This window comes from Artemia sp. Qi Xiang Cuo, chromosome 4 (genome assembly GCF_049724085.1).
Source record: "Artemia sp. Qi Xiang Cuo chromosome 4, ASM4972408v1, whole genome shotgun sequence".
Taxonomy (NCBI): Eukaryota; Metazoa; Arthropoda; class Branchiopoda; order Anostraca; family Artemiidae; genus Artemia; species Artemia sp. Qi Xiang Cuo.
Genome location: NC_142797.1, coordinates 46,921,457 through 46,947,151, shown reverse-complemented (window position 1 = coordinate 46,947,151; position 25,695 = coordinate 46,921,457). Strand labels below are relative to the sequence as shown.

At 36.7% G+C, this 25,695-nt stretch overlaps 1 protein-coding gene across 1 annotated transcript in view; it reads left to right on the top strand.

The window, feature by feature from the left end:
- LOC148953168 (facilitated trehalose transporter Tret1-like) overlaps positions 1 to 25,695 on the top strand; it is a 110,195-nt gene that overhangs the window by 22,451 nt on the left and 62,049 nt on the right. Inside the window, exon 2 of the mRNA XM_089088332.1 lies at positions 13,107 to 13,239. Within this exon, the coding sequence (XP_088944458.1) occupies positions 13,107 to 13,239 (133 nt within the window). The remainder of the gene's footprint in view (positions 1 to 13,106; positions 13,240 to 25,695) is intronic.

Sequence of the window (25,695 nt, the reverse complement as noted above, 5' to 3'; positions counted from 1 at the left end):
TAAATGGCCAATTTTCCGTGACAATAAGAGGAATCTATATTTTTGGGTGGGCTAATGCACATTTAAAGATTGGTGTCACGGTGTTACAGTAGGAACCAGAATTTGAAGAGGGTCAGCGTTCCGATAAGAAGGGTGTATTATTTCCAGCGTGGGCTCCTTCAATTGAATCAGTAGAAAATTGGGTGTGGCTTCTATACACCCCACCCACAGACTCCGATTCAATTGGTCATTTCAATCCAATCACGGATATTAGTCGGGTTCTAAGTGAGGGTAAAAAGCGAGGTGGTGTGTGTTATTACTGTCCAACATGCCTCTCAAGATTTTGCTCTGATTTAAATTTAAAGCATCACATGAAACACTGTAAACGTCCGGGATACCAGGCTGTGGAGACGGTAAGCGGAGATAGAGCGATCTTACGTTTTAAAAATTTTCAAAACACGCTCCTGCAGAGCAATAATATCGCTTTGGACTGCGAGGCTAAGCTGACAGACGTGTGCGATCCGTCAAATTCAAATCGTGTTAAAATACATGAAGCCATAGGGGTCTCTTACGCTCACGCGCAACGAAATTCCAATAAAACCATGTAATTGTTGGATGTAGTTGAGATGTTGAGTGTCGGTGAAGACTGCATGCACTCGGCATTGGTCAGTCTAATCAAAACAGCGAACGGTGCAATTTCGCGCCTTCGTTATACAAACTATCCTATGCTCCAATCACCAGATGACATAGTGGCCTTTAAAAATAGTAAAATGTGTTGGGTTTGCAAGGGAGAATTTGATGATGGTGTTGGGAATGGCGGGAGGAGGAATGTGATCGACCGAGATCATTTGTGGCAGGAAATTACATCGGGAGGGAGTAACTTTAGAGGGGAAACACACCAGTCATGCAATTTAAACGTTAGACAACAATATTTCGTACCTGTTTTTATACACAATTCCAATTACGAGTTAAATTTTGTTCTTCCGGCGTTGGCCCGCTTTGTCAAGGGAGGAGTTGTAGATGACGCATAGATATATGGTACTTTCTCATATAATAGCATACCCAAATCATCGGAGAAGCTACTACTACTAGAATTCATGTGGAAAACAGTTGACAAGGGTAACACGTGCCTGAATAAAGTCCGTTTTTTAAACTCTTTCAGCTTCTTCCCCAAATCTTTAAAGTCAATTGATTCAGGTGCGGAAAAGTGAAAATTTTGATAGCTTCCCCCTCCTCAAACAGCGCTCCCCCGATGATGAAATGTATGATTTATTAACGTGAAAGGGTATATATCCATATGATTATTACAACTCTGGCTCGAGGCTAGATGAGGTGTCACTACCGCCCATTGAAGCTTTCTACAATTCTCTTACTGAGAGTGAGTGCACCACTAGCGACTACGAATTTGCTAAGAGGGTTTGGGAAAAGGGCGGATGTAAAAATGGGTGGGATTATTGTAAACTATACTTGGCTAGTGACGTACTCACTCTTCTGTATATTGTGTGCAAAAATACTGATAAAATCTATGGGGAATTTGGTTTGTTTTTTATTTTTTATTTTTCAAATACCAATTTTTTTATGTAATTTATCCATAAATTAAGAAAATAATAATTTGTTCTTACCGCCTTTTTGTATCTGCATCTTTTTGTATATAGAAAATTGGGGGGGGGGTATGTTTTTCACGGGGATCGTATCATGAAAACTGATCCGAGTGGACAGCACACCGATGAAAAGTCGGACGCAGTTTTTTGGATATGAATTCTCTTTACCCATCGGCAATGTCTCACTATTGTTTGCCGTATGGCAATTATAAATGGCTTGACAATCCCTGTGCTTCGAAGGTCCCCGACATTGCCAGTGTTGAGGAGAATGGGGCAGAGGGATGGTTTTTTTAAATTGACGGCGAAATACCCATCGAAATCCACGACTCGGTAAAAGACTTTGTTTTTCCATGCATAAATAGACCGGTGGGTAGGGAGTCTCTGAGCCCCTAAAATTTATTTTTAGTAGAGGATGGGAGTATGCACTGGGTACCTTCAAAACAAAAACTAATTGCCGACCTCAACCCGAAACAGAATATCGTTGTTCATCACGTGATATTTAAATGGACGTTATAATATCGTGTCAAGTTCACAAAAATTCAGAGAGCCCTCCAATTTTATCAAACGCCAGTCATGAAAATTTTTGGTAAAGCCTTTGCCAGTGAGCATTCAGAAGCGAAAGAAACGGTAGAAAAAGAGGTTTATAAACTAATTTTGAATTCAGCTTTTGTTAAAATGTGCAAAAGCGTGCGACACATAAGTTAATGTTACGTTTTAATCAGCCCCGAAGATTATACTCGAATCATTTCGGATCCAAACTTCATATCGTTCACAATGATAGACTCCAATATGGTTCTCCTACATCGCAAGAAAAGAAACATTGTATTAAATAAAAATATTGCGGGCGGAAGTGCAATAACTGAAATATCCAAGAAACTCATGTTGTCATTTTATTATCATGTATGCAAGGTACAGTGGCCGATTGAGGGACAAGTTCAAGTGTATTACGGGGACACTGATTCACTCCTGTTAAAAGTCAAAACTGAAAACCTATTGAATGATTTGGAAAATGGCGACTACATTAGCTCACGAATGGACTAAACTAACTGGGACGAATCCCTCTACCCAGAGCTAGAGAAACGCCAGGCCCCAAATCAATTGTTAATGCTAAAATCTGAAACGGGTGGCGATCTCATATCCAGTGGTGTTTTTCCTGGACCGAAGGTATACTGTGTGGAAACGCACGGCAAGGATATCAAAAAAGTTTGAAAAGGGGTACCTACACACTTTGTAAAAAGAAATTTCGACATGAGTGTGTATGGAAACTGTATGGAACGTAGTCTAGTGCCAAGGGCGAAAGTCATGGTGATTCACTATTTACAATTTAAAAACTACACAGTTAGAGTTGAGAAAAACGCCATGTCTGCCATATTGGACAAAGTATATGTACTTGTGGATGGTGTGAAGTTACTAACACCCGTTAATTATTTAGTTACCGCCCGTTTTTAATTTACAGTTTACAGAAAAAAAATAGTTCTAAAAAAATTAAATTAAATTCACTAAAAAAAAAAAGTATAAATTGTGTGGGAGGTTTTTTTTTTTGGGGAATTAGGTTTTTTTTTTTTTAATTCTTTTTTTTTATATCAAAAACAATTTTCAATGTGTGTGTGTGTGTGTGTGTGTTTGAAAGGCCTTTAAATTTCCCTTATTTAATTCAGGACCCCGCTCCGGCCCCCCCCCGCGGGCCCCCCGGCGCCGGGGGGATCCCGCCCCCGGTCCCCGCCGGGCCCGCTCCCCGGGGGGAGGGGGGACCCCAAAATTTGAAATTTTTTAAGTAAAAGTGCCTGATATTATTTCACAAGTGTGCATTAGTCCAATAAATGTTGTATTTTTTATAATTGAATAAACAGAAAAAAAAGTGTATTTATTTAAGTGTTTTTTTTTTCTAGTGGGTATGTAAATGTTGTTTTTTTTTTATTATAAATAAATTAAAAAAAAAAGTGTATTTTTTTATTAATTTTTAATGTGCCTTTTTCAATGTAGTATTTTTTTTTTAAAGTATTGTTACCTTTTTTATGTATGTAATAAAAGAAAATATTATTCTTTATTCTTCTTCTTCTTCTCGTTATTATTATTCTTGAACGGAGTAGTAGTAGTAGTAATAGGGAAATTATTTAGTCATTAGACAGTCATAGTCTACAGTTAGTTGTCTAGGTGAACTATTGAAGGGAACATGTATAAATTTAAAACACCATTCAGATCGTTTCTGTGTCGACCGTCAATGTCGGGCAAAACAACACTCTTAACTAAAATAATTAAAAATTATTATAAAATGTTAGTGGAAAAGCCGAAAAAAATCTACTATTGCTATAGTATTTGGCAGGAGTCATATGATAGAATAAAAGCGAGTGCCACCACCACCACCATGGGGCTTGTGCAGATACAATTCATACACGGACTTAATGTTTTCAGCACTATTGAACAAAACCCTTGGTTGATCATTGACGATATGGCTGAATCTATTGAACAATGGTCCCAGGAAATGCTACAACTGTTCACTGTTCACTCTCATCATGAACAGATTTCCGTTACTCTTGTTCTACACAATCTCTTTCATCAGAGCAAATGTATGCGAACACTTGCATTGAACTGCACCTACTATATCATCTACAGAGCTGTTCGTGATTCTAGCTCGCTAATAACTCTTAATTAACAAATCCATCCAGGAGCCGCCAAATTTCTGCTCTCAGAATACAATCAGGCAACTAATAAACCCTACTGCTACATCCTATTGGATCTTAATCAAAATACACCCGAGGATCTGCGTGTGGTCACAGATATTTTCGAAAATGAAATTACAGTATATTTTCCTGTCAACACTAAAAAGACCTATTAGTTGCTGTCATGACACTGAAGAAACTACATGAAAATAGACATTTTTTTTCAGTTCTAAGCACTTCAAAACCTCCACTCAGGAAAGCAAAGCTCACACATAGTATTCACAACGAGTTTATTAGTCTAATATTCAAACAGTGTTAAAATTCGACTAAGTGTAATGTTAAACTATCACAAGTAGATACGCACCAGTTAAAGAAGAATTGTTCCCTGTTACGTGCATTGGCATCTCAAAAGAAAGGAAAGAATTTCAAAAGGAAACGACTTCTTCAGGCGGGCGGTAGCTTTTTCAAAATTTAACTGCCAATAATTGCAGGAATTGTAAACAGTTTTTTCTAGAAGAGAATGGCAAAACCGTATAAATTGGTTCCAATAGAACTCGCTCTCTCAGCCGTCGAACACTTTGAGAACAATCTGAGTAAATTCCTTGACAATGGAAATATTGAGGATGATAAAAAACTGCTTTTACTTCAAGATGCAATTCGCCGAGTGGACAAACACAAGCCCTATCGCTCGAAGCCCACTGCTGCTGCTGTTGATCCCAAAAAAGAATCATCTTCTCAGGATTCTGCTGCTGGAACACAACTGAAGAAGGAGGACTTGGATTCAATTGTAATGAAATTTGTAAATAGAATACCTAACTCATAGCGTTAATAAATAACACGATTCCTAGCCTATCTCTTGGACCGTGATCACATTCAAGTTGAGAGCAATGGGACAGGGATTATAATTCAGGGCAAGAGCTATAATATACTTGATTTAATCTATGATATGGTTACAAATCGTAAAGGACTATTGTCATTTGACACTCATATCTATAACTTTCTAAATACATCAAACTTCTCCAAAAGTATTATTGCCAATAGACAAATTCTAAAAAAAATAAATGAACATGCATCATCGTCATAATCATCAACAACATTGACACCATTAAAAAATGAAGTTGGAGAAGAAGATTTTAAATCAATTTTGGAAAATACTAGCACACCGCTGATAGCTAGACAAAAGCGAAGACGCATCAAGTCATCATCACCACCAAAGGCCAGTATAGAAAAGGGTAGCAGTCGTTACACAACGTGCTTACGTTCAAAATGGTTGAAGATCTGAAAGGTGTTTATGAAAATATTGGTGAGGCGGGGAGTTTAAGCACCCCCACCACTCTTTCCAAAGTCACTGGTGTTCGCACTAAAAATGTACAAGACTATCTAAAAAATGAATCAATTTACACTCTGCATAGAAATCATAGACTTCGTGCTAATCAATATCGAAAAACTAAAGCCTTTTACCCATTGCATATAATGCAAGAAGATCTCCTGACTCTAGATGAGCTTCAACGACGTCACGATACACCATACAAGTACATTCTACTTGCAATCAGTGTTTATAGTCGTTATGCATATGCAATTCCATTGCGATCAAAGAGAGGTATTGAAGTTGCTCAGGCCATTGAAAATATTCTCGAACAGGATACGTATAAAAAAATTCAAACGGACTATAGGAATGAATTTGTCGATCCCAATTTAGCAAAGGTACTCGAAAAATAGAGGACACAGCTCTATTACAGTAATCGTCTAAGAAAGACTGCGAGGGTTAAAAGATGGATATGAAGTCTTTAAATTTTAATTGTGAGATATTGTACATTGAAAAATGTACTAACTTTGATTCGAGATCTTGATAAAATCATATTGATTTATAATCAACGACCTCATCGATCATTGTCCAACTCTACGCCAACGGAAGTTCATCATTCTGATCATGATACAATTGACACCTTTCTTAAACAGTAATCCAATGAATCGTCGGCTGTTAAGAAGAAGAAAAATAAATTCAATTTTGGTGAAACCGTTTGAATTAATAGAACAACTACTTTTTTTGAAAAGGCGAATTACTTATGGTCCACAGAACTTTTTAAGGTGGCAAAAATCTTAGACACTAATCCCATAACTTATCGTTTGCGTGATACCAAAGATGAGGAGATTCTCGGCGGCTTTTATGACTATGAACTACAAAAAGTAAAAAATGCCAGTGAAATCTATCAAATTGAAAAGATATTAAAGAGACGTACTCGTGGGGGTAAGAAACAGTTACTTGTTCGGTGGCTAGGATACAACTCTGATTTTGATTCTTGGATCGGTGTTGAAGATATTGACAATGCCCAATGATTTCTATGTAACTTTCATGTCCAACGTTTCCGATCCTTTCTACAATGACTTGAAAACGACAAGTGATTTTTGGACAAAACTCTCACCCGCCGTCAAATTTGGCGGTGCATATGAAGTGGCTCTTGTCGACTGTATTCTCAAAAATACCTATGACATCCTGAGAAAGGATCTTAAATATGAAATAAAAATTAGAACCTATGATTGACCGCCACCACCAGGTGATCAAGAACAAATTCAAAAAATCAATTGGATGGATTATCTATATGCTGAATTATCTTACAAGGAGCTCACCTGCAAGAATGATTTATGTCGTACTATCAATAAAAGAATTTCTGCTCGTAAAAAAGGAGTTTTTCATTTCAACTATTCAAAGGAGGAGGGCAAGATCTACATTAGTTCACCTATTGCCAATGAAAAGGTTATTCTCAATGATAACCTAAAGGACGTTCTTGGCTTTAAACTCAATATAACCAATGGTAGAAGTGCTGGAAACACTAATTTCATTTTTGCTGACTACCCACCTGCCTTCTCCACGGACACTCTTATATTTCTCTACGCTTCATTTGTGGAAACATCTAGGGTTGGTAATTCAAATGTTCCCCTCCTACGAGTTCTTGAACGAAAAACCGACCAAGAACATGTTCACCACTACAATATAAAGCATCTTCAGTATATTCCCGTAAACACTTCCTATTTGGAACTCTGTCATTTAACGCTTAGAACCGAATTAGGTGATTCTCTAGCAATTTCAAAAGACTTAGCAGTTATTACATGTCATTTTCGACCCATTGTCAACGACGAGGGTACAATAAACTAAAAAAAAATGAACAATAGAAGAATTCTATTTTTCTGTCCCGATATTGACTGTTATGTTGGTGCTTTGAGTCCACGTCAAATAGGTAATGGATTGGACTACTACAAGGGGCGTACTATAATGTCTGGCTATGGTCTTGGTAGCTGGTTTTCTAGGCTATTTCGTTCTGCACTACCCCTTTCCAGAAAATATCTTGTTCCTGCTGCATCGAATTTTGCTGCCTCCAAACTACAGGACTGGGGGTGGTAAGAATTTCAAGGAGAGTGTTAAAGAAAATATTAGATCTTCAGCAAGAGCCGTTGGTGAACAATTAAAATCTCGACAAAATGGGGAGGGATTGAAAAGGATGCGTTCGCGTCATTCACTCATCAGTCTCCACCCAGGCAGTAAGCAAATGACATAAACAGGGACTTTGAGGAATAAAACAACGAAGTCCAATAGGCAACAGAAGAAGAAGAAGAAAAAGAAAAAGGTTGTTAGATCAAAGAAGGATTTCTTCTCTTAAGATGACTTATCTCCCCCACAATGAATCATATCAATAAATCATTTCCTCATTGAATCTATTCAATTCTGAAAATTTTGATGTCAGTGTCATGTATGGCTACTATGAACAATTTCAAACTCAACAACCCCACTCGGAAAATATACACTTTCAAATATTTTACAATGAAGACTATTTCATTGATTTGTCGTCAACATTTATTGATTTAAATGTTGTGGTGAAGAAAAAGTCAGATAATACAACTCCAAATGCCGGCGATGGTCTCTCCTATGAAAACTGTATTCTGCACAACCTATTCAAACAAATTAATGTATTTATTAATGGAACATTGGTGAGCACTAGCAATAATTTATCAAACTATGCAAGCTACATACAATTTATGATGATGACGCCAAAGATGTACAAGGAGATTAGAGGACAATCGCTGGGCTATGAATATCGAACAGGTGTTGATACTGACGGTGAGTTAACTACTGTAGTGACCCAGGAGTATCATCTAGTTGGAAAATTAAATCATGAGATATTCAATATATCCCAATGGCTACCCCCAATGTCAAGATTGATATAAAGTTGCAGCTGGCATCATTAAATTTTATTTTGAGATAAGCACCTCCTGCAATACCTGATGAAAATGCTATTATCGAATCGGACATTCTCCACAGTCAGAAATCACTATTAGCAACCTCAGGTAAAGTAGTAATGGAAAAGATTTGAGTCTCTGGCAACACCATTAAACTTCTTTTCTCCCATACGATCACCAACCACCGACACAGGGTAGCCGATTCTCGTAACTATTCCGATTCATCCTTTGCCAATTAGTTAACCCCGACACAACTGGCTGTAGACCTTGTAAAGAGTGATAATATCGTTGGGTTCTGGGCCGGATCCCCCCAGGATTTTAACGGTTTTAAGCCCTCAAGCTTTTTGTGTCAAGGTAATGATCTTCTATTGGACACTTTGTCTTGTGACAAAAATCACATTGAACTTTTAACGGGCAAACCATGTGGCCCCTAGATCAAGACTCTCAACTATTTGAAAATGGAATAACCGATTCAATGTTTTCAGAAAATCATGGGTTTATGGCTTTGGACTTGTCGGGGACACAGGATATGAGCATAGTACGAACTGGGAATGTAAGTTTAGAGTGTACATTTGCCAATGCTCTGACAGAGAGTATCACGCTAATATCACTGAGTCAATTTGAAACCTATTGGGAAATTACGCCCGACCGCAGTGTTCTACTAGACCTAGCACCATGAACACAAACCAAATAATCAACGTACTTAGTATGGATCCATACATGTCCCGGTACAAGTCCTATTGCATACCTTCGGACTTCATTGAAAAAATTCCAAGTGTTAACAATACCCTAATCATTGTTAATAGCAGTCCATCGACTTTGACGACCGGTCATTGGCTATGCATCTTTCAAACAGCAAAGAAAATTGAATTTTTTGATCTTCTTGGCCTATCGTATAAATTCTACGCTCCATACATCAGCAACTTTATTGAAAGCAGTGGGAAAACCATTATTCAAAATCAACGAAGAGTACATGATTTAACGACTAAGACATGTGGCTTTCATGCACTACTCTTTTTCATGTTCAGATGTCGTGGCTACACCTACAAGCAGTTTCTCAACATCTACGTTGAGTTACCTCAATTGAACGACTTTCTAGTGGAGAATATACTTACAAGTGTATTTAATATTGATTTTAGTGCCCTAAGAATAAAATGTTCTAAAGATATATGTGAAATTGTTTATAAATAAAAAAAATTATATACATGATAAAACGACTTTTCTACTCTTTAGATTTCATCCACTACTAGGTATTTGTCGACAACAACTAGTGCAGGTAGATTATCTGAATTCACAGTGTACTGATCTTGATGTAGTGCAATGTCAGGGTCACATTTTCTACAGTAGAGTGTGATTTCACTCTTGTCATATCTCTTTGTATAGTCAATGATACTATTCTCCTTCATTCTATAGAATTCACATGTTTCAATTTGCGTATTTGAAGCAATTTCACAAACAGTGTCCTCAAGTGTCGAATCACATTCCGTCACAGCCAAATAAAAATCAGTGGGCTTATAATCATAACACCCATTGTCTTCACAACGATGACGTAGAAACCATATTCTTTTGTTGTTGACCCGGTTCCTCCTCCCAGAACAATCTAAAACCACGACGATACCAATCTCGTAGCAATAAACTAAAATCATGGTTAGGATTCTTTCCAATCATACCGGGATATGTACTTTCCCACTGCTTGCATTTATCATAATGACAATTGGAGCATAGGTGACCTCTAGGATGAGAGTCACACACCTCTTCAAGACAGGAATTACAACTTTTAATTTGTACAGCATATCCTCTGTGCAATTTACACGGGTTGCATAATCTACACTTTTCATCATACTCCTCAATCATAGTGCAATTCTCACATGATGACCAACTGCCCTGTATATACAGATATAACGGACATGTATGGAACATTTTTTCATGTGTTAACGCTCTCACTGCCACAATGAAACTGAGCTAGCCACAAAAAAAATGTCTGAGAGACAGAGAGAGGAGTAAATCATCCTTGAGCACCATCTTTCTTATGAAAAAAATCCTAAATTTCTAAACTAATGTTTAAAAGCATATCCACAATATCATTTTGTCGTGTCGTGATCAATATATCAATAAATTGTGTAAATGCACTTGGACCACGATGTAGAAGCTTTATACAATAGTCTAATGATGGAGAATCAGTTTTCATTATATCGACAAGCATTCCTCGAGAAAATATCCTCCTTTGAATAGACAACTCTAGAAAATCATCGTCTATAATTAAACTTTTTTCCATATTAAAGATTTTACTCATTATTCGAAATTTCTAGAATATATCCATTTTTTTTTTTTTGTCCTAACTATCTCATTATAAAATTTAGACTAAAAATAATTTCTTTTCGTAATCTATAAAATATACGAATGTGTACTAAAGAAAGAAAGAAAAACACAATTTATTTATAAAAATTTTTATTTAACATAATTACAATAATGATAATCACTGATGCATTTTGTTCTCATCAATATATTTCGATAGGATATCTAATGCTGACCGAAGTTTATTTATATGGAGAATATTCACTTTTCCAGCAAAACACAGCTGCTCCTCCTGCTTAAATTTGATTAATGATATAACATATCTTGCATAAATAATGTCCCATTCTAGACATAGTCTACAGCCAGAAGTCATTTCCATAGATACATTAGGTAATATTATTTTGCTGCTGCTGCTGCTGTTTGTTACATCATTAACCTCAAATAATGTAAATACCAAACTCATTTTTTTTTTTTCAAAACTAAACTCGCAAATAAACTATCATCTTTTAATGAAATTCTATTACTAATATTAAATGTAAATAAAACTATTCCTTTTATTCAAATACTAATCACCAATCAAGCTATACTCACTCCTCTTGGCAAAGGTGTAATGACCTGTAGAATAGGACTGGTAGAAGAACCTGTTTGGTACGAACACGTACTCAAAACACAGAGCTTCAATCAAGGTCTACATGATTGTTCAAGTTACACTACAACACATAGAAATGATCAATCTATGCAAATTGTACTGCTAACCCCAATTACTTTAAAACTAACCCGCATATCTATGCCTCAGGTATAGGGTTGCGGTTAGGGTTGAAAGTGCCTATAGCCTTACTACTTATATCCCCTCACAAGTTGTTAGTCTTTCTTGCCATGTTAATATTTATTTCCTAGAAACATTAGTCAGTAGATATTTTCTTATTTTCGAAAAAAAAAATCTATCAGCATAACCGAAATGAGGATTTCTTCCGTTACAATGGGCTCAAATCAAAAAATCTAATTTATAACTATGTTGGAATATACAAAATATTATCAAATGTCTATCTTTTTAATTTGGATATGCTCTTTTGATCTGAATTGTTATCCAATTCAACACTTTAGAGTTTCGGTTTCGATTAGCAAGAGTCGCTCTTTACTTATAACCTTAACGGGTAAAATCCTAAAGATGCGCATGCTTTTAATTTACATTTTTTCTTTTGATCTGAATTGATATCTTTATTCTACACTTTAGAGTTTCCGTTCTAATTGACAAGAGTCATTCTTTACTTATTGTCCCTTACTCTAAACTCTTTGATGTAGGTCACAGCTTTTGGGATAGTATTTCGCCACTTTTTCTAATATTCTGCTTATTTCTTTAACCTATTTACTTCTTATAGATAATTTTAAACTTTTCCCGTGTTCATTATGGCTTATTGTCATTAATTGCAATTATTTGCTAAGTAAGCGGAATTATTATGCTCTATTGAGCGCCGTTTAGACAGCAAAATTAATTTCAAGCGAGTAATTTAGAAATTGGAGAAAAGGGTGAAAGTCTAGTGGTCTTACTTTCCCCACTATACGCCCTTGGTGCTCCTATTGTACCAAAAACTTATCGTTGAAATGAATAAAAAAAACTTTAGTGTTAAAATCTTACGGCTCCATCAGTGGCTGTTCTTAGCCTGGGTAGGGGGGGGGGTGCCTCCCCCCAAGTTTTCCGTTATTTGTCATTAAATTCCTTTTATTTAAAATTTTTACACTCCTATGGTACACCTGACCCCCCCCCCCCAGATTATTAGGCCTAAAACCGCTACCGGCCTCCATAACATCTTTTAAGAAAGGTTCTAACAGACAAATTTTAATTATTCAAAAACACTAAGAATTTTCAATCTAGATAAGAACGAATATCATTTTATTGCCTACGAGCACACCTTATTTGGGCACTAAATCTTGCCTATACTAGGGAAGGAACCCCCTTATTTGGACGCTATAGGCTACCTATATTCTTTAACTTTGTTGGTCATAACAATAAATTGCTGATACTATAGACATTATATACCTTTTTACCCCCCTCCCTCTCCAAGAACACTATGCCATTAAAGGGTCGTGGCGGAGACTACTAAACAGAAATCATTATCATTTCAGAATATGGTCCTTTTGCAGGGTTTTCTTTTATTTCTTGGAACCCATGAGAAGACCAGTCCTGTCCGGTCTTCTCTTTTAATCTTCAGCTCCCCAACCTCTTTGGTCTTATGTCTAACGTGAATAAATCACTCCAATTAATTATTTAGGAATTCGTTTGTTGTTCGGCTTTTCTGTCATTTCCCATCCGGTACTGTTCATGCTCGTTTTCTTACAGCTAGTTGCCACAGTCTGTGTCTCTGTTGGGTCTGTTGGTTTGGGTTATGACGATGGTTGGGCCTCCCCAGCTATACCGAAAATGAAGCAAGACGGAAACTTTACTGCATCAGAAGAAGAATTTCAGTGGATAGGTAAGAATATTAGAGATGATAATCTAGTCAGTGTCAAATAGGCCCAAAAATTTACCCCTGTTTATAAAAGGAAGATTTTTTGCGCAAATCAACGCAGCATTTATGGTGGTTGCAGGGGTAATCTTTAAAGAGATTATGCTATCATAGGTAGAAAGTTTCATAAACAAAACTGTAGCAATTTAAAACCCAAAGAGCCTGGAGAGCTTTGGCACTATTAATTGATACTCCGCAGTAAGAAACGAATGTCCAACACCTTTAGAAGTGAGTCAGGAAGGAAGAGGATTTTTGCGTGGAAGAGGAGAGTCCTCTACGTCCCAAAACAGCATTAACAGTATAGAGAGAAAAAGATAGAAAGAGAGAAAATAGCAAAGAGAGAAAAATAAAATTATTTAAAGCGAAGACATGCACCTCAACTATTAGAATTACTTGTTTTTTAGTCGTGGTAGATTCAGCATAAAAGAAAGATTTTTAAGTTCTTATATAACATAAAAATCCAAATAAAACGTTATAGAAAGTATTCAACTTCAAGAGTGACTATAAAAAGTCTCTTTTTTTAGGTTATGCTGGGGTAATTTAAGAATTATACAAATTAGTTTATCTTACTCAGAACATAATGCAAAATTTAATAATTATCCTGCTTAAAAAAAAAAACATGCTCCGAAAGTCATTAATTAACCAGAAGGTGTAAAGTCATTAAAAAAAGAAAGCTTTTTGAACGTCATAATTAGTGGTTTATGGTAAATATTATAGTTTTGTTTACTCAATGAAAGTAATTTATGCTCGACTTAAGTTTAAGATACTATATGAAAGTTATTCTGCTCGTCTTCGGTATAATGTGGCTCTTTACTTTTCTTTGAAAAATTCTTTTTGAGAAAAAAGGTTGTTTTTTAATTATTTTCAGTTCGTTTTTGATTGACTTTTCTTTATTACTCCATAGAATATAAAGTTTTTGTTTTGGTTTTTCTGCTTGAGAATCAAAATTTTGGCTTGTCATTTATATTTTAGATAAAATTTTGCAGCAAGTTTTGACAATAGTTTTACTATAGAATTTTGGATGGATGAGAGGGAGGATATTATTCAAATGAACCGAAAATTTGCATAATTTTTGGCCTTCGATAGAGATTAAGCCATCCTGACACCCATCAATCAATCAATCAATCATTTATTACCCACAACTACAAGACAACAAGTAGTACAAGTGGAGCATAAACATAATAATAAAAAAGAACAACAAAAAGAAAATCAACAAACACTAGCAATTAAATTAATCTAAGAAAAGAACTGTAAAAGACCGTGGTCAGGGCCATTATTACAAAATGCATCAGCAGAAAACTTTTTGTCTAGGTCACCGAGCTTTTGAGTTACATCCGTAACATCGAAATTTTTAACTAGATACTGATTTCTAGTCCATGGCAGCAGAGAAAGAAGAAATTGGCAAAATTTAAAATATGTAACTTTAATCTTTTTTTAAATCCTTTAGCTTAAGAACGGAATGAACACCCAAAAAATAAAGCACAGAATGATCAGAAAAGGTCTGGAATAAGCGCCCAAGAGCTCTTCTGTTATATTTTCCACGGTTTGCTACAATTTTCAATAACTGAACTGATTTTTTCTTACTGAATCAGCAACAATCTGTTTACGAAAGAGAGCTAGACAATTAGAAACATCCTGTTACAAACTTAAATATAGACAAATATTTATCGTCCGAATAATTATAAGTTTCTTATTGCATTATATTTTTCATAATTATTTGTTTTTAAAATATATTCTGGGTTCTTTTCTTAAATGTGTTTTATTCTTTTTTCTTTTCTCTTTTAGCAGCAAAAAAACAAGTCTCTTTTATTAAAATAGCTCAAAATACATTTTAAAAACAAATGGACGGCCCAAAATACATTTAAAAAACTGATGATTATCATACGATATTTGGACTATTTTAAGCAATTAATTAAACAAACTTTCCGATAAATAAGTTTTTCAAGCAAAAGTAAAGGCCATTTTAAACTTAAGCTCAGCAGATACAAATACGTGTTAAAATTAATACTAATGACGACCAGAAATTACTATTAAAGAATAAATAAAACCCAAAACGAACAGAAATGAAATAAACAATCATAGCAAAAAACATACAACAAGTAATAATATAAATAAATAAATAGATCTTAAAGCGAGTAATGCTTAGATTGAATATGAAAATCAAGCTCTAAACGAAAAAAAAAAATTTTGTTATTGAGGTAGGCCTATAAATTAAACTTAAAACGAACAGAAATTAAATTAACAATCAATGCGAACAAACATACAATAGATATTAATGTAAATGAATAAATAAATCTTAAATCGAGTGAAACTTAAATTGAACATGCAAATCAAGCTTGAATCGAATAAAAATAACTACAAACAAGAGTTTGGGTATCGCCTCACTGCAGAAGCCTAAAACCTACTGCGTCATTGGCCCTTTACTGAAAACTAAAATGAGTCTTGAACTGTCTTGGAAAGTATAAAAAAAATCAAATTGAATGTTAGATATATAATGATATTAATTGTTGAAAGATCCATCAGTTCAAGATTTTGTTTTCACTGTAATTTTTATTTTCATTTTCAATGCTGTAAGAACTGGAAAAAAAATAAATTTGTAACATACGACTAATTCGTTTTCAGTGAAGCGCCAATGACGAAGAAGGCTTTAGGTTTTTACAGTTAAAGAAGGGGGCAGTATCCGAATTTTGTTTGTAGTGAAACTATATGTGTCTTGAACAATCTTGGAAAGAACTAATAAATTAAGCTAAATATTTGATGTATAATGATATTAATTGCTGAAAGCTCATCAGTTCAAAATTTTACTGTAATTTTAATATTTATTTGCAATATTAAGTACAAAAGAAAACATTTGTAATATAATTCGTAAAAAACGGATCTAGAACTTTCGATTTAAATCGAATGAGGCTTTTTCAAAGTCTATACGATTACCTCTTTGATAAAAACCTTATATATGAACAATGGACAGCTTGCATAACTTGTGGACAGCGATTGACAACAATGAATGGATTGAAAAAAATAGTTTCAATAAGGGTGTTTAGAACATTTCACGTGCTGAAACAGAAGGATCAGGACTGTTTGGAATTGACCTTAATATGATTTTCTGTTACAAATCAATTTTTTATATATTTCAGATTCTTGATTTTAACATTATTTTAAGTATGGCCGTAATTTTTAATATTTTAGCCTTTTCAATTTGAAAGAACTTATGTGATGTTTTTCAGATAAAAATCTTATTCTGATTATTATGAGTGTATTTTGATATCTCCTTCAGGCCAGTCGTAATTTCTATATACAGTTACGCATAATATATACAGTTATTGTAAACTTTAAAAAAATGTAAATAGATAAAGTGCTCTCATTTATGGCTTGATATTTTTTGCAAATTATCGATTAAGAATTTTTCTCTATGCATGATTATTAATGAAGAGCTCTTGTGTAGGCTAACCGTAGCCTTACGTAGGCCTTACGTAGAAAGTTGGGTAGAACCTCTTCCCCCACCCTCTCCCAAGAAATACCATCACCTCCTGAACAAAAATTCTAGCTCCTGTCTTTTTCCTCTGAATTTATAACAATGGAATCTTCAGGTTAGATAGGGAACCTGCGTCCCCTTCCCCAGAAGTTCCCCAATCCGTCGGAAAGTTTTCCAAGGAAAATCCCCCCTCGATAAAATCCCAAATTCTTTACTTTTAATTGATAAGTATCGATTTTTACAACCATCCATACCCCTTCCTTTGAACTAATTCTGTATATGCCTGAAGATTCACTGAGAGTCAGTATGTTTCGGTGTTAACACATATTTTTTAAATGTGAATTATGTAATACTATATTTGAATAAAAATCATATATCTACCGCGTGTCTTTAACTTTCTTGATTTTTCCAGCGTTCAAATATAAGTAAAACCAATAAATCGGATTCAAACTGGATATACGATAACATTTTGTAATTGAAACGATCGATTGTCTTTGTGACATGTTTCATTGGTAATAGCCTCATTTATATGCTAATTGTAAAAATTAGAAACTACAATATATATATATTTTTTTTAATATTTATATATATCGATCCTGAAAGTGTCTCAATTTACTTTATCCCCCCTTCTAGTCTGAAAATATATAGACCAAGTTACATGTTCATTAAGAATAAGTAATTCTTGTTATATGTTTGTGTATTTGGAGGGGGATTGGCGGATGATAGGGGTACAGTTAAGTAAAATGCTGTTAGGAATAACAAAAAAGTAGGTTAAAAAGTTTTTGAATTTCGTGAGGATCTATTCTTCGTACGGACCCCAAGTCCTTTTTCTGCTAAGTTTAATTAGTTTATTTTGATGTGTCTTAACGTCCCCTCAAAATTTCTACAGTTATACAGAATAGTTACAGTTATTGAAACCTTTGAAAAAATGGAAACGGATACCGTAAGTTGATTTCTTATTGGATATTTTTTGCCAAAGTATCAATTAAGAATTGTTCTCTAAACATGTTTATTAATTAATATTTACTATGTAATCTTTATTGAAAAATTGAAAACTTCTTTTAAGTTATTTTTTATTTTATTTATATCGTTCCCAAAACTGTCTCCCTTTACTTAATCTCTCTCTTAATTTGCAAATATATAGCTCAACTTAAATATTATCCACGAGTTCCTTTATTGCTAAATTTACGTAGGCTTTCCTCCTTAGTCGATGAATAAACTTAAAGAAACCATCAAGCATGGAAAATTCATTGAAAATAAGTAGGATTAATTCTGGATCTGCCCTCCGATGTCTGTTGACTCTTAAAAAGTGAACAAGAACTTTCAATTTCCAGTCAAATGAGCCCTCTCCGAAGTTTATACGAGCATCCCTTCCATAAGAACTATATATGCCCCTAGGGTATTTCTCAAAACGCCTGCCTCCTGGCCCTGGTAGGTTGCGTCGACACAGAAATTTTTCTCATCTGACCTTTGAACTATTTTTAATGAAATGGCTATTAAAAAAATTTTATCGGATGGGCTTTGGGGGAAAAGGTTGCGGGGGGGGGGTTGGCTAGTTGCCCTCGAATATCTTTTGACTCTTAAAAATTGAACTACAGCTTTTCATTTCCAATCAATTCAGCCCCCTCTGAAGTTTATAAGAGCATCCCTTTAATAAGAACCAGATAAGTCCCAAGGATAACACTTAAAACGCCTTTCGCCCGGGCCATAGTGGGAGTTTTTGTTATCTAATTTTCTAACTATTTCCAAAAATCTGGCTATCTCACAATTTGGAGCAGAGGGGTTTGGGGAAAAAGAGCGTGGGGTGGGCTAGTTGCCCTTAACTCTCATGACTCTTAAAAAGCGAACTAGAACTTTCAATTTCCAAACAAATGAGCCCTCTATAAAGTTTATACGAGCATGCCTTTCATAAAAACCATACATGCCCTTAGGGCGTGACTTAGAACGCCTTCCCCTGGGCCCTGGGGGGTTGTATTGACACCGGATTTTTTCTTATCCGACCTTTGAACTATTTTTTACAAATGTCTTTCATAATTTTTATCAGCTGGGTTTGGAAAAAGAAGGCGTGGGGGGGGGGTAGCTGCCCTCGGATATCTTTTGACTATTGATGAAGTGAGCTCAAAGTTTCAATTTCCAATCAAATGAGACCTCTCTGAAGTTTACTCGAGCATCCCTTTCATACGAACAATATATGACCCAGGGTATAATTTACAACGCCTGCTCCCGGGCCAGGGGGGTTGTGAAGACACCTGAGTTTTTGTTATCTTTTGAGCAATTTTTAACTTAATGGCTATCTCAATTTTTATTGGATGCATTTGGGGAAAGGGGAGCGTGGGAGGGGGGGGGCGGGGGCTAGTTAACCTCTAATCTCTTTTGACTTTAAAAAACTGAACTAGAACTTTCAATTTCTAATCCAGTGAGCCATCTCTGAAGTTTTTACGAGCATCTCTTCAATAAAAACAGTATATTCCCCCACGGTAAAACTTAAAAAGCTTGCTCTCGGGCCCAGGGGGGCTGTTTCAACCCTGGGGTTTTAGTTATATGGTCTTTGAACTATTTATAAAAAACTATCTCAAATTTCTTATCGGATTGGTTTAAGGAAAAAAGGGCGTGGAGAGGGGGGGCTTGGTGCCCTCCAAACTCTTTTGACTCTTAAAAAGTGAACTAGAACTTTCAATCTCCAATCAAATGAGCCCTCTTTGAAGTTAATACGACCGTCCCTTCAATAAGACACATAGACTATCTGCCCCCATGGCATAACTTACACCGCCTGCCCCCGGGCCCTGGGGGGTTGTGTCAACCCCGGAATTTTGTCACGCAATATTTAAACTATTTTAACAAAATAACTATCTTAAAATTTTACCTGTTGTATTTGGGATAAAAGGTCTTGGGGGGGGGGAAGCTGGCTACCCTCCAATACCTTCTGACGCTTAACAAGTGAACTAAAACTTTCAATTTGCAATCGAATGAGCCCTCTCTGAAGTTTATACGAGCATTCCTTCCATAAGAACTATTTATGCCCCCAGGGCATAACTTATAACCCTTGCCTCTGAAGACTTTGAGGGGAGTGTCCCGCTCAAACATATAATTTCCAGAACTTTCAACTATGTTGAACAAAATGGTTATATCAAAATTTTGATTGGATGTGTTTGGGGAAATGGTGGGAGTGGAAGGGGTGTCAGTTGCCTTAGAATCACTTTCGACTTCAAATCGAATGAGCCCTTTCTAAAGTTTCTATGACAACGTTGTCTATACAAAACCTTATATGCCCCCAGGGCAGAACTAACAATCCTTGCGCTGAGGGCTGTGGGGGAGCTGTCATCCTCAGAGACATAATTTCCAGAATTTAAAACTACGTTTATTAAAATGGCTATCTCAAAATTTTGATTGGATGTGTTTGGGGAAAAGGTGGACGTGAGAGGGGGGTTAGTTGCCCTCCATCACTTTCGACTATCAAAAAGGGCACTAGTTCTTTGAATTTCCAATCGAATGAGCCTTTTTTTAAGTTTCTACGACAACGCTTTGACTAAAACTTTATATGCCCCCAGGGCATAACTTAAAACCCTTGCCCTGTGGGTTGTGGGGGAGCGTCTTCCTCAAAAATATATTTTCTATCTGGAAATCTACTACGCTGAACAAAATGGCTATCTCAAAATTTTGATTGGATGTGTTTGGGGGAATGATGGGCGTGGGGGGGGGGCTAGTCAACCTCCAATCACTTTTGACTATTAAAAAGGGCACTAGCCATTTCAATTTCCAATAGAATTAGCCCTTTTTTGAAGTTTCGACGCCGACGTCTTCTTTAAAAACATTGCATGCCCCCATGGCATAATTCAAAGACCTTGGTCTGGGGTTTCTTAGGGTTTGCACGCTACAAGAACATAAATTGTAGCCTGAAATCAGCTGTGAAGAATAAAATAGCTTTCTCGAAGGTCGTATCGGATGTGTTTGGGCAAATGATGGGCGTGGGGGGGGGGGGCTAGTTGCCCTCCAATCACTTTCGACTATTAAAAAGGGCACTAGCCCTTTGAATTTCCAATCGAATTAGCCTTTTTTAAAGTTTCTACGACAACGCCTTCTATCAAAACCTTATATGCCCCAGGGCATAACTTACAACGCCTGCCCCCGGGCACTGGGGGCTGTGTCGACACCGGAATTTTTGTTATTTGATCTTTGAACTATTTTTAACAAAATAGCTATCTTAAAATGTTATTGGATGCATTTTGGAAAAGAAGGTTTGGCGGCGGGGGGGGGGGGGGGTGAAGCTGGTTACCCTCCAATATCTTTGACGCTTAAAAATTGAACTAGAACTTTCAATTTCCAATCAAATGAGACCTCTTTGAAGTTTATACGAGCATTCCATTCATAAGAGCCATATATGGCCCCAGGGCATAACTTATAGTCCATGCCCCTGCAGACTGGGGGGGGAGTGTCCTGCTCAAATAAATACTTTCCAGAACTTACAACTGCGTTGAACAAAATGGATATATCAAAATTTTCATTGGATGTGTTTGGGGAAATGGTGGGCGTGGAAGGGGTGTCAGTTGCCTTAGAATAACTTTCGACGATTAAAAACGGAACTGGCCATTTAAATTCCCAATCGAATGAGCCCTTTCTGAAGTTTCTACGACATCGTTTTCAATACAAAACATTATATGCCCCCAGGGCATAACTTACAACCCTTGCCCTGAGGGCTGTGGAGGAGTTGTCATCCTCAAAGACCTAATTTCTAGAATTTAAAACTATGTTTAATAAAATGGCTATCTCAAAATTTTGATTGGATGTGTTTGGGGAAAGGTGTGCGTCTGAGGGGGGTTAGTTGCCCTCCAATCACTTTCGACTATGAAAAAGGTCTCTAGCCCATTTAATTTCCAATCGAATGAGGCCTTTTTGAAGTTTCTACGACAACGCCTTATATAAAAACCTGATATGCCCCCAGGGCACAACTTACAACCCTTGCCCTGAGGGTTGTGGGGGAGTATCTTTCTTAAGACATATTTTCTCTCTGGAAATCAACTACGCTGAACAGAATGGCTATCTCAAAATTTTCATTGGATGTGTTTGGGGGAATGATGGGCGTGGGAGGGGGGGGATAGTTGTCCTCCAATCACTTTTGACTATTAAAAAGGGCAATAGCCCTTTGAATTTCCAATCGAATGAGCCTTTTTTGGAGTTTCTACGACAACGCCTTCTATAAAAACCTTATATGCCCCCAGGGCATAACTTACAACCCTTGCCCTGAGGGTTGTGGGGGAGTATCCTCCTCAAAAACATATTTTCTATCTGGAAATCAACTACTCTGAACAAAATGGCTATCTAAAAATTTTGATTGGATTGGTTTGGGGGAATGATGTGCGTGGGGGGGGGGGGCTAGTTACCCTCCAATCACTTTCAACTATTAAAAAGGGCACTAGCCCTTTGAATTTCCAATCGAATTAGCCTTTTTTAAGTTTCTACGACAACGCCTTCTATAAAAACCTTATATGCCCCAGGGCAGAAGTTGAAACGCCTGCCTCCGGGTCCTGGGGGGTTGTGTCGACAACGTATTTCTGGTTCTATGAACTTTGAACAATTTTGAACAAAATAGCTATCTTAAAATTTGTATTGGATGCTTTTGGGAAAAAAAGGTTTGGGGGCGGGGGGGGGGGGGGGGCTGGTTACCCTCCGATATCTTCTGACGCTTAAAAAGTGAATCAGAACTTTCATTTTCCAATCAAATGAGCCCTCTCTGCAATTTATACGAGCATTCTTTCCATAAAAACCATATATGCCCCCAGGGCATAACTTATTGCCCTTGCCCTGAAGACGGTGGGAGGATTGTCCTGCTCAAAAAAATAATTTCCAGAACTTTCAACTACGTTGAACAAAATGGATATCTTAAAATTTTGATTGTATGTGTTTGGGGAAATGGTGGGCGTGTAAGGGGTGTCAGTTGCCTTAGAATAACTTTCGACTATTAAAAACGGAACTGGCCATTTAAATTCCCAATCGAATGAGCCCTTTCTGAAGTTTCTACGACATCGTTGTCAATACAAAACCTTATATGCCCCCAGGGCATAACTTACAACCCTTGCCCTGAGGGCTGTGGAGGAGTTGTCATCCTCAAAGACCTAATTTCTAGAACTTAAAACTATGTTTAATAAAATGGCTATCTCAAAATTTTGATTGGATGTGTTTGGGGAAAGGTGTGCGTCTGAGGGGGGTTAGTTGCCCTCCAATCACTTTCGACTATGAAAAAGGGCACTAGCTCTTTGAATTTCCAATCAAATAAGCGTTTTTTAAGTTTTTACGGCAACGCCTCATATAAAAACCATATATGCCCCCGGGGCATAACTTAAGACCCTTGCCCTGAGGGTTGTGGGGGAGTATCTTTCTTAAGACATATTTTCTCTCTGGAAATCAACTACGCTGAACAGAATGGCTATCTCAAAATTTTCATTGGATGTGTTTGGGGGAATGATGGGCGTGGGAGGGGGGGGGGGGGATTGTTGTCCTCAAATCACTTTTGACTATTAAAAAGGGCACTAGCCCTTTGAATTTCCAATCGAATGAGCCTTTTTTTAAGTTTCTACGACAATGCCTTATATAAAAACCTTATATTCCCCCACGGCATAACTTAAAACCCTTGCCCTGAGGGTTGTGGGGGAGTATCTTTCTTAAAATATATTTTCTATCTGGAAATCAACTACGCTGAACAGAATGGCTATCTCAAAATTTTCATTGGATGTGTTTGGGGGACTTATGGGCATGGGAGGGGGGGGGGCTAGGTGTCCTCCAATCCTTTTCAACTATTAAAAATGGCACTAGCCCTTTTAATTTCTAATCAAATTAGACTTTTTGAAATTTATACTACAATGCTTTATATAAAAACCTTATATGCCCCCAGGGCATAACTTAAAACCCTTGCCCTGAGGGTTGTGAACGAGTATCCTCCTCAAAAACCAATTTTCTATCTGGAAATCAAATACGCTAAATAAAATAGATATCTCAAAATTTTTATTGGATGTGTTTGGGGTAATGATTGGCTTGGGGGGGGGGGGCAAGTTGCCCTCTAATCACTTTCGACTAGGAAAAAGGGCACTAGCCCTTTGAATTTCCAATCGAATGAGCCTTTTTTGAAGTTTCTACGACAACGCCTTCTATAAAAACCTTATATGCCCCCAGGGCATAACTTAAAACCCTTGCCCTGAGGGTTGGGGGCGATTTTCCTCCTCAAAAACATTTTTTCTATGTGGAAATCAACTACGCTGAACAAAATGGCTATCTCAAAATTTTGATTGGATGTGTTTGGGGGAATGATGGGTGTGGGGGGGGGGCTAGTTGCCCTCCAATCACTTTCGACTGTTAAAAAGGGTACTATAACTCTCAATTTGCAATCGAATGAGCCCCCTTTGAAGTTTCTACGACGACCCCTTCCATATTAAGTTCCTCTGGAAAAAAATAAATAAATAATAATCATAAAACATTGGAGCCATATGGCCTTTACTATAGGCACCGTTGTAGCGTTGCCTCTGAAAAGGCTATCTCAAAATTTTGATCCGGTACATTTTGGGGAAAAAGGGCAGGGGGATGGTTGCCCTCATATCACTTTTGCCTTTTAAAATGGGCTCTCGAACTTTCGATTTCAAGTCAAATGAGCCCCGTCCAAAGTTTTTACGACCGCCCCTTCAATAAAAACCTTATGCGTTAATAATGGGCAACTTGCATAACTCAAAGACCTTGCCCCAGGGCTGGGGGGTTGTCAGCCCCGGAAGCATAGTTATTTCATCTTTGGACTATTTTGAACAAAATATTTATCTCATTATTTGAATCAGGATTCATTTGGGGTTGGTTGCCCTCCGATCACTTTTGACTCTTAAAAATGGAACTAGAACTTTTGATTTCCAATCGAATGGGTTTCCTCCAAAGTTTATATGATCAACCCTTCCATAAAGACCTTGTATGGTAACAATGGGTAACTTGCATAACTTACAGCCATTGCCCCGGGAGCTGTGGGGGAATTTGCTAACTCTCAAGGCAAAGTTATTTGACCTTTAGACGATTTTGAATAAAATGGTTATCTTAAAATTTAATCGGTTTCATTTGGGGAAGGAAGGGTGGGGCGGGGGCTGGTTAACCTCCGATAACTTTTGAGTCTTTAAAATAGCACTAGAACTTTTGATTTCCAATCAAATGAACCCCCTTCAAAGTTAATACGACCACCTCTTCTATATGAAGTTCCTCTGGTAAAAAGAAAGAAAAGAAAAGAAACAAACAATGATAATACATTGAAACATCATAGCTCTTTACTCTGATTAAATAAAAATTAATTTTTTTTTCATTTGAAAGTAAAGAGCGACATTAAAACTTAAAATGGTCAGAAATGATTCCATATATGAGGGGTCTGCATCGTCTTCAGCCCCTGTTCTTTATGCTAAAGTTGTATGGTGCTTTATAACACTTTTTATACATATTCAACGGTCCTTGTGTTTGATAAGTCGTTATTGAAGGTTTGGGAAAAAATTTTCAGCTTTAGCGTAAAGAGGGGCTTTAGGAGGGGGCAGACCTTCTAATATACAGAATATTTTTTGTTCGTTTTACAGTGATCACAATACCTCCACCTTTCCACCTTTTGTTTTGGTAAGCATCCGAATGTTATCTTTTATGTTAAACAGAAAAAGATTGGCTGTAACAAGAGGGGTGCTCTAAATCTGCAACACCTTATTACCAGTGTTGTCTAAAAATTCTGGTAATCAAGGGTGATTTTAAATTAATCCCCCCCTCCCAAAAAAAAACATCACCTTCTATATTGACCTGAAGGTTCACAAAGAGGTAAGATTTTTTTTTGCATAGAAACGCACTTTTTAGGTTTCAGCCCACCCCACCTACACAAAGACCCACTGGCTCTCCTTCATTGTTACTGATGTGCATTTATGCGCCACTGTAAATAATTTTACCAAGCCGCAAATGAA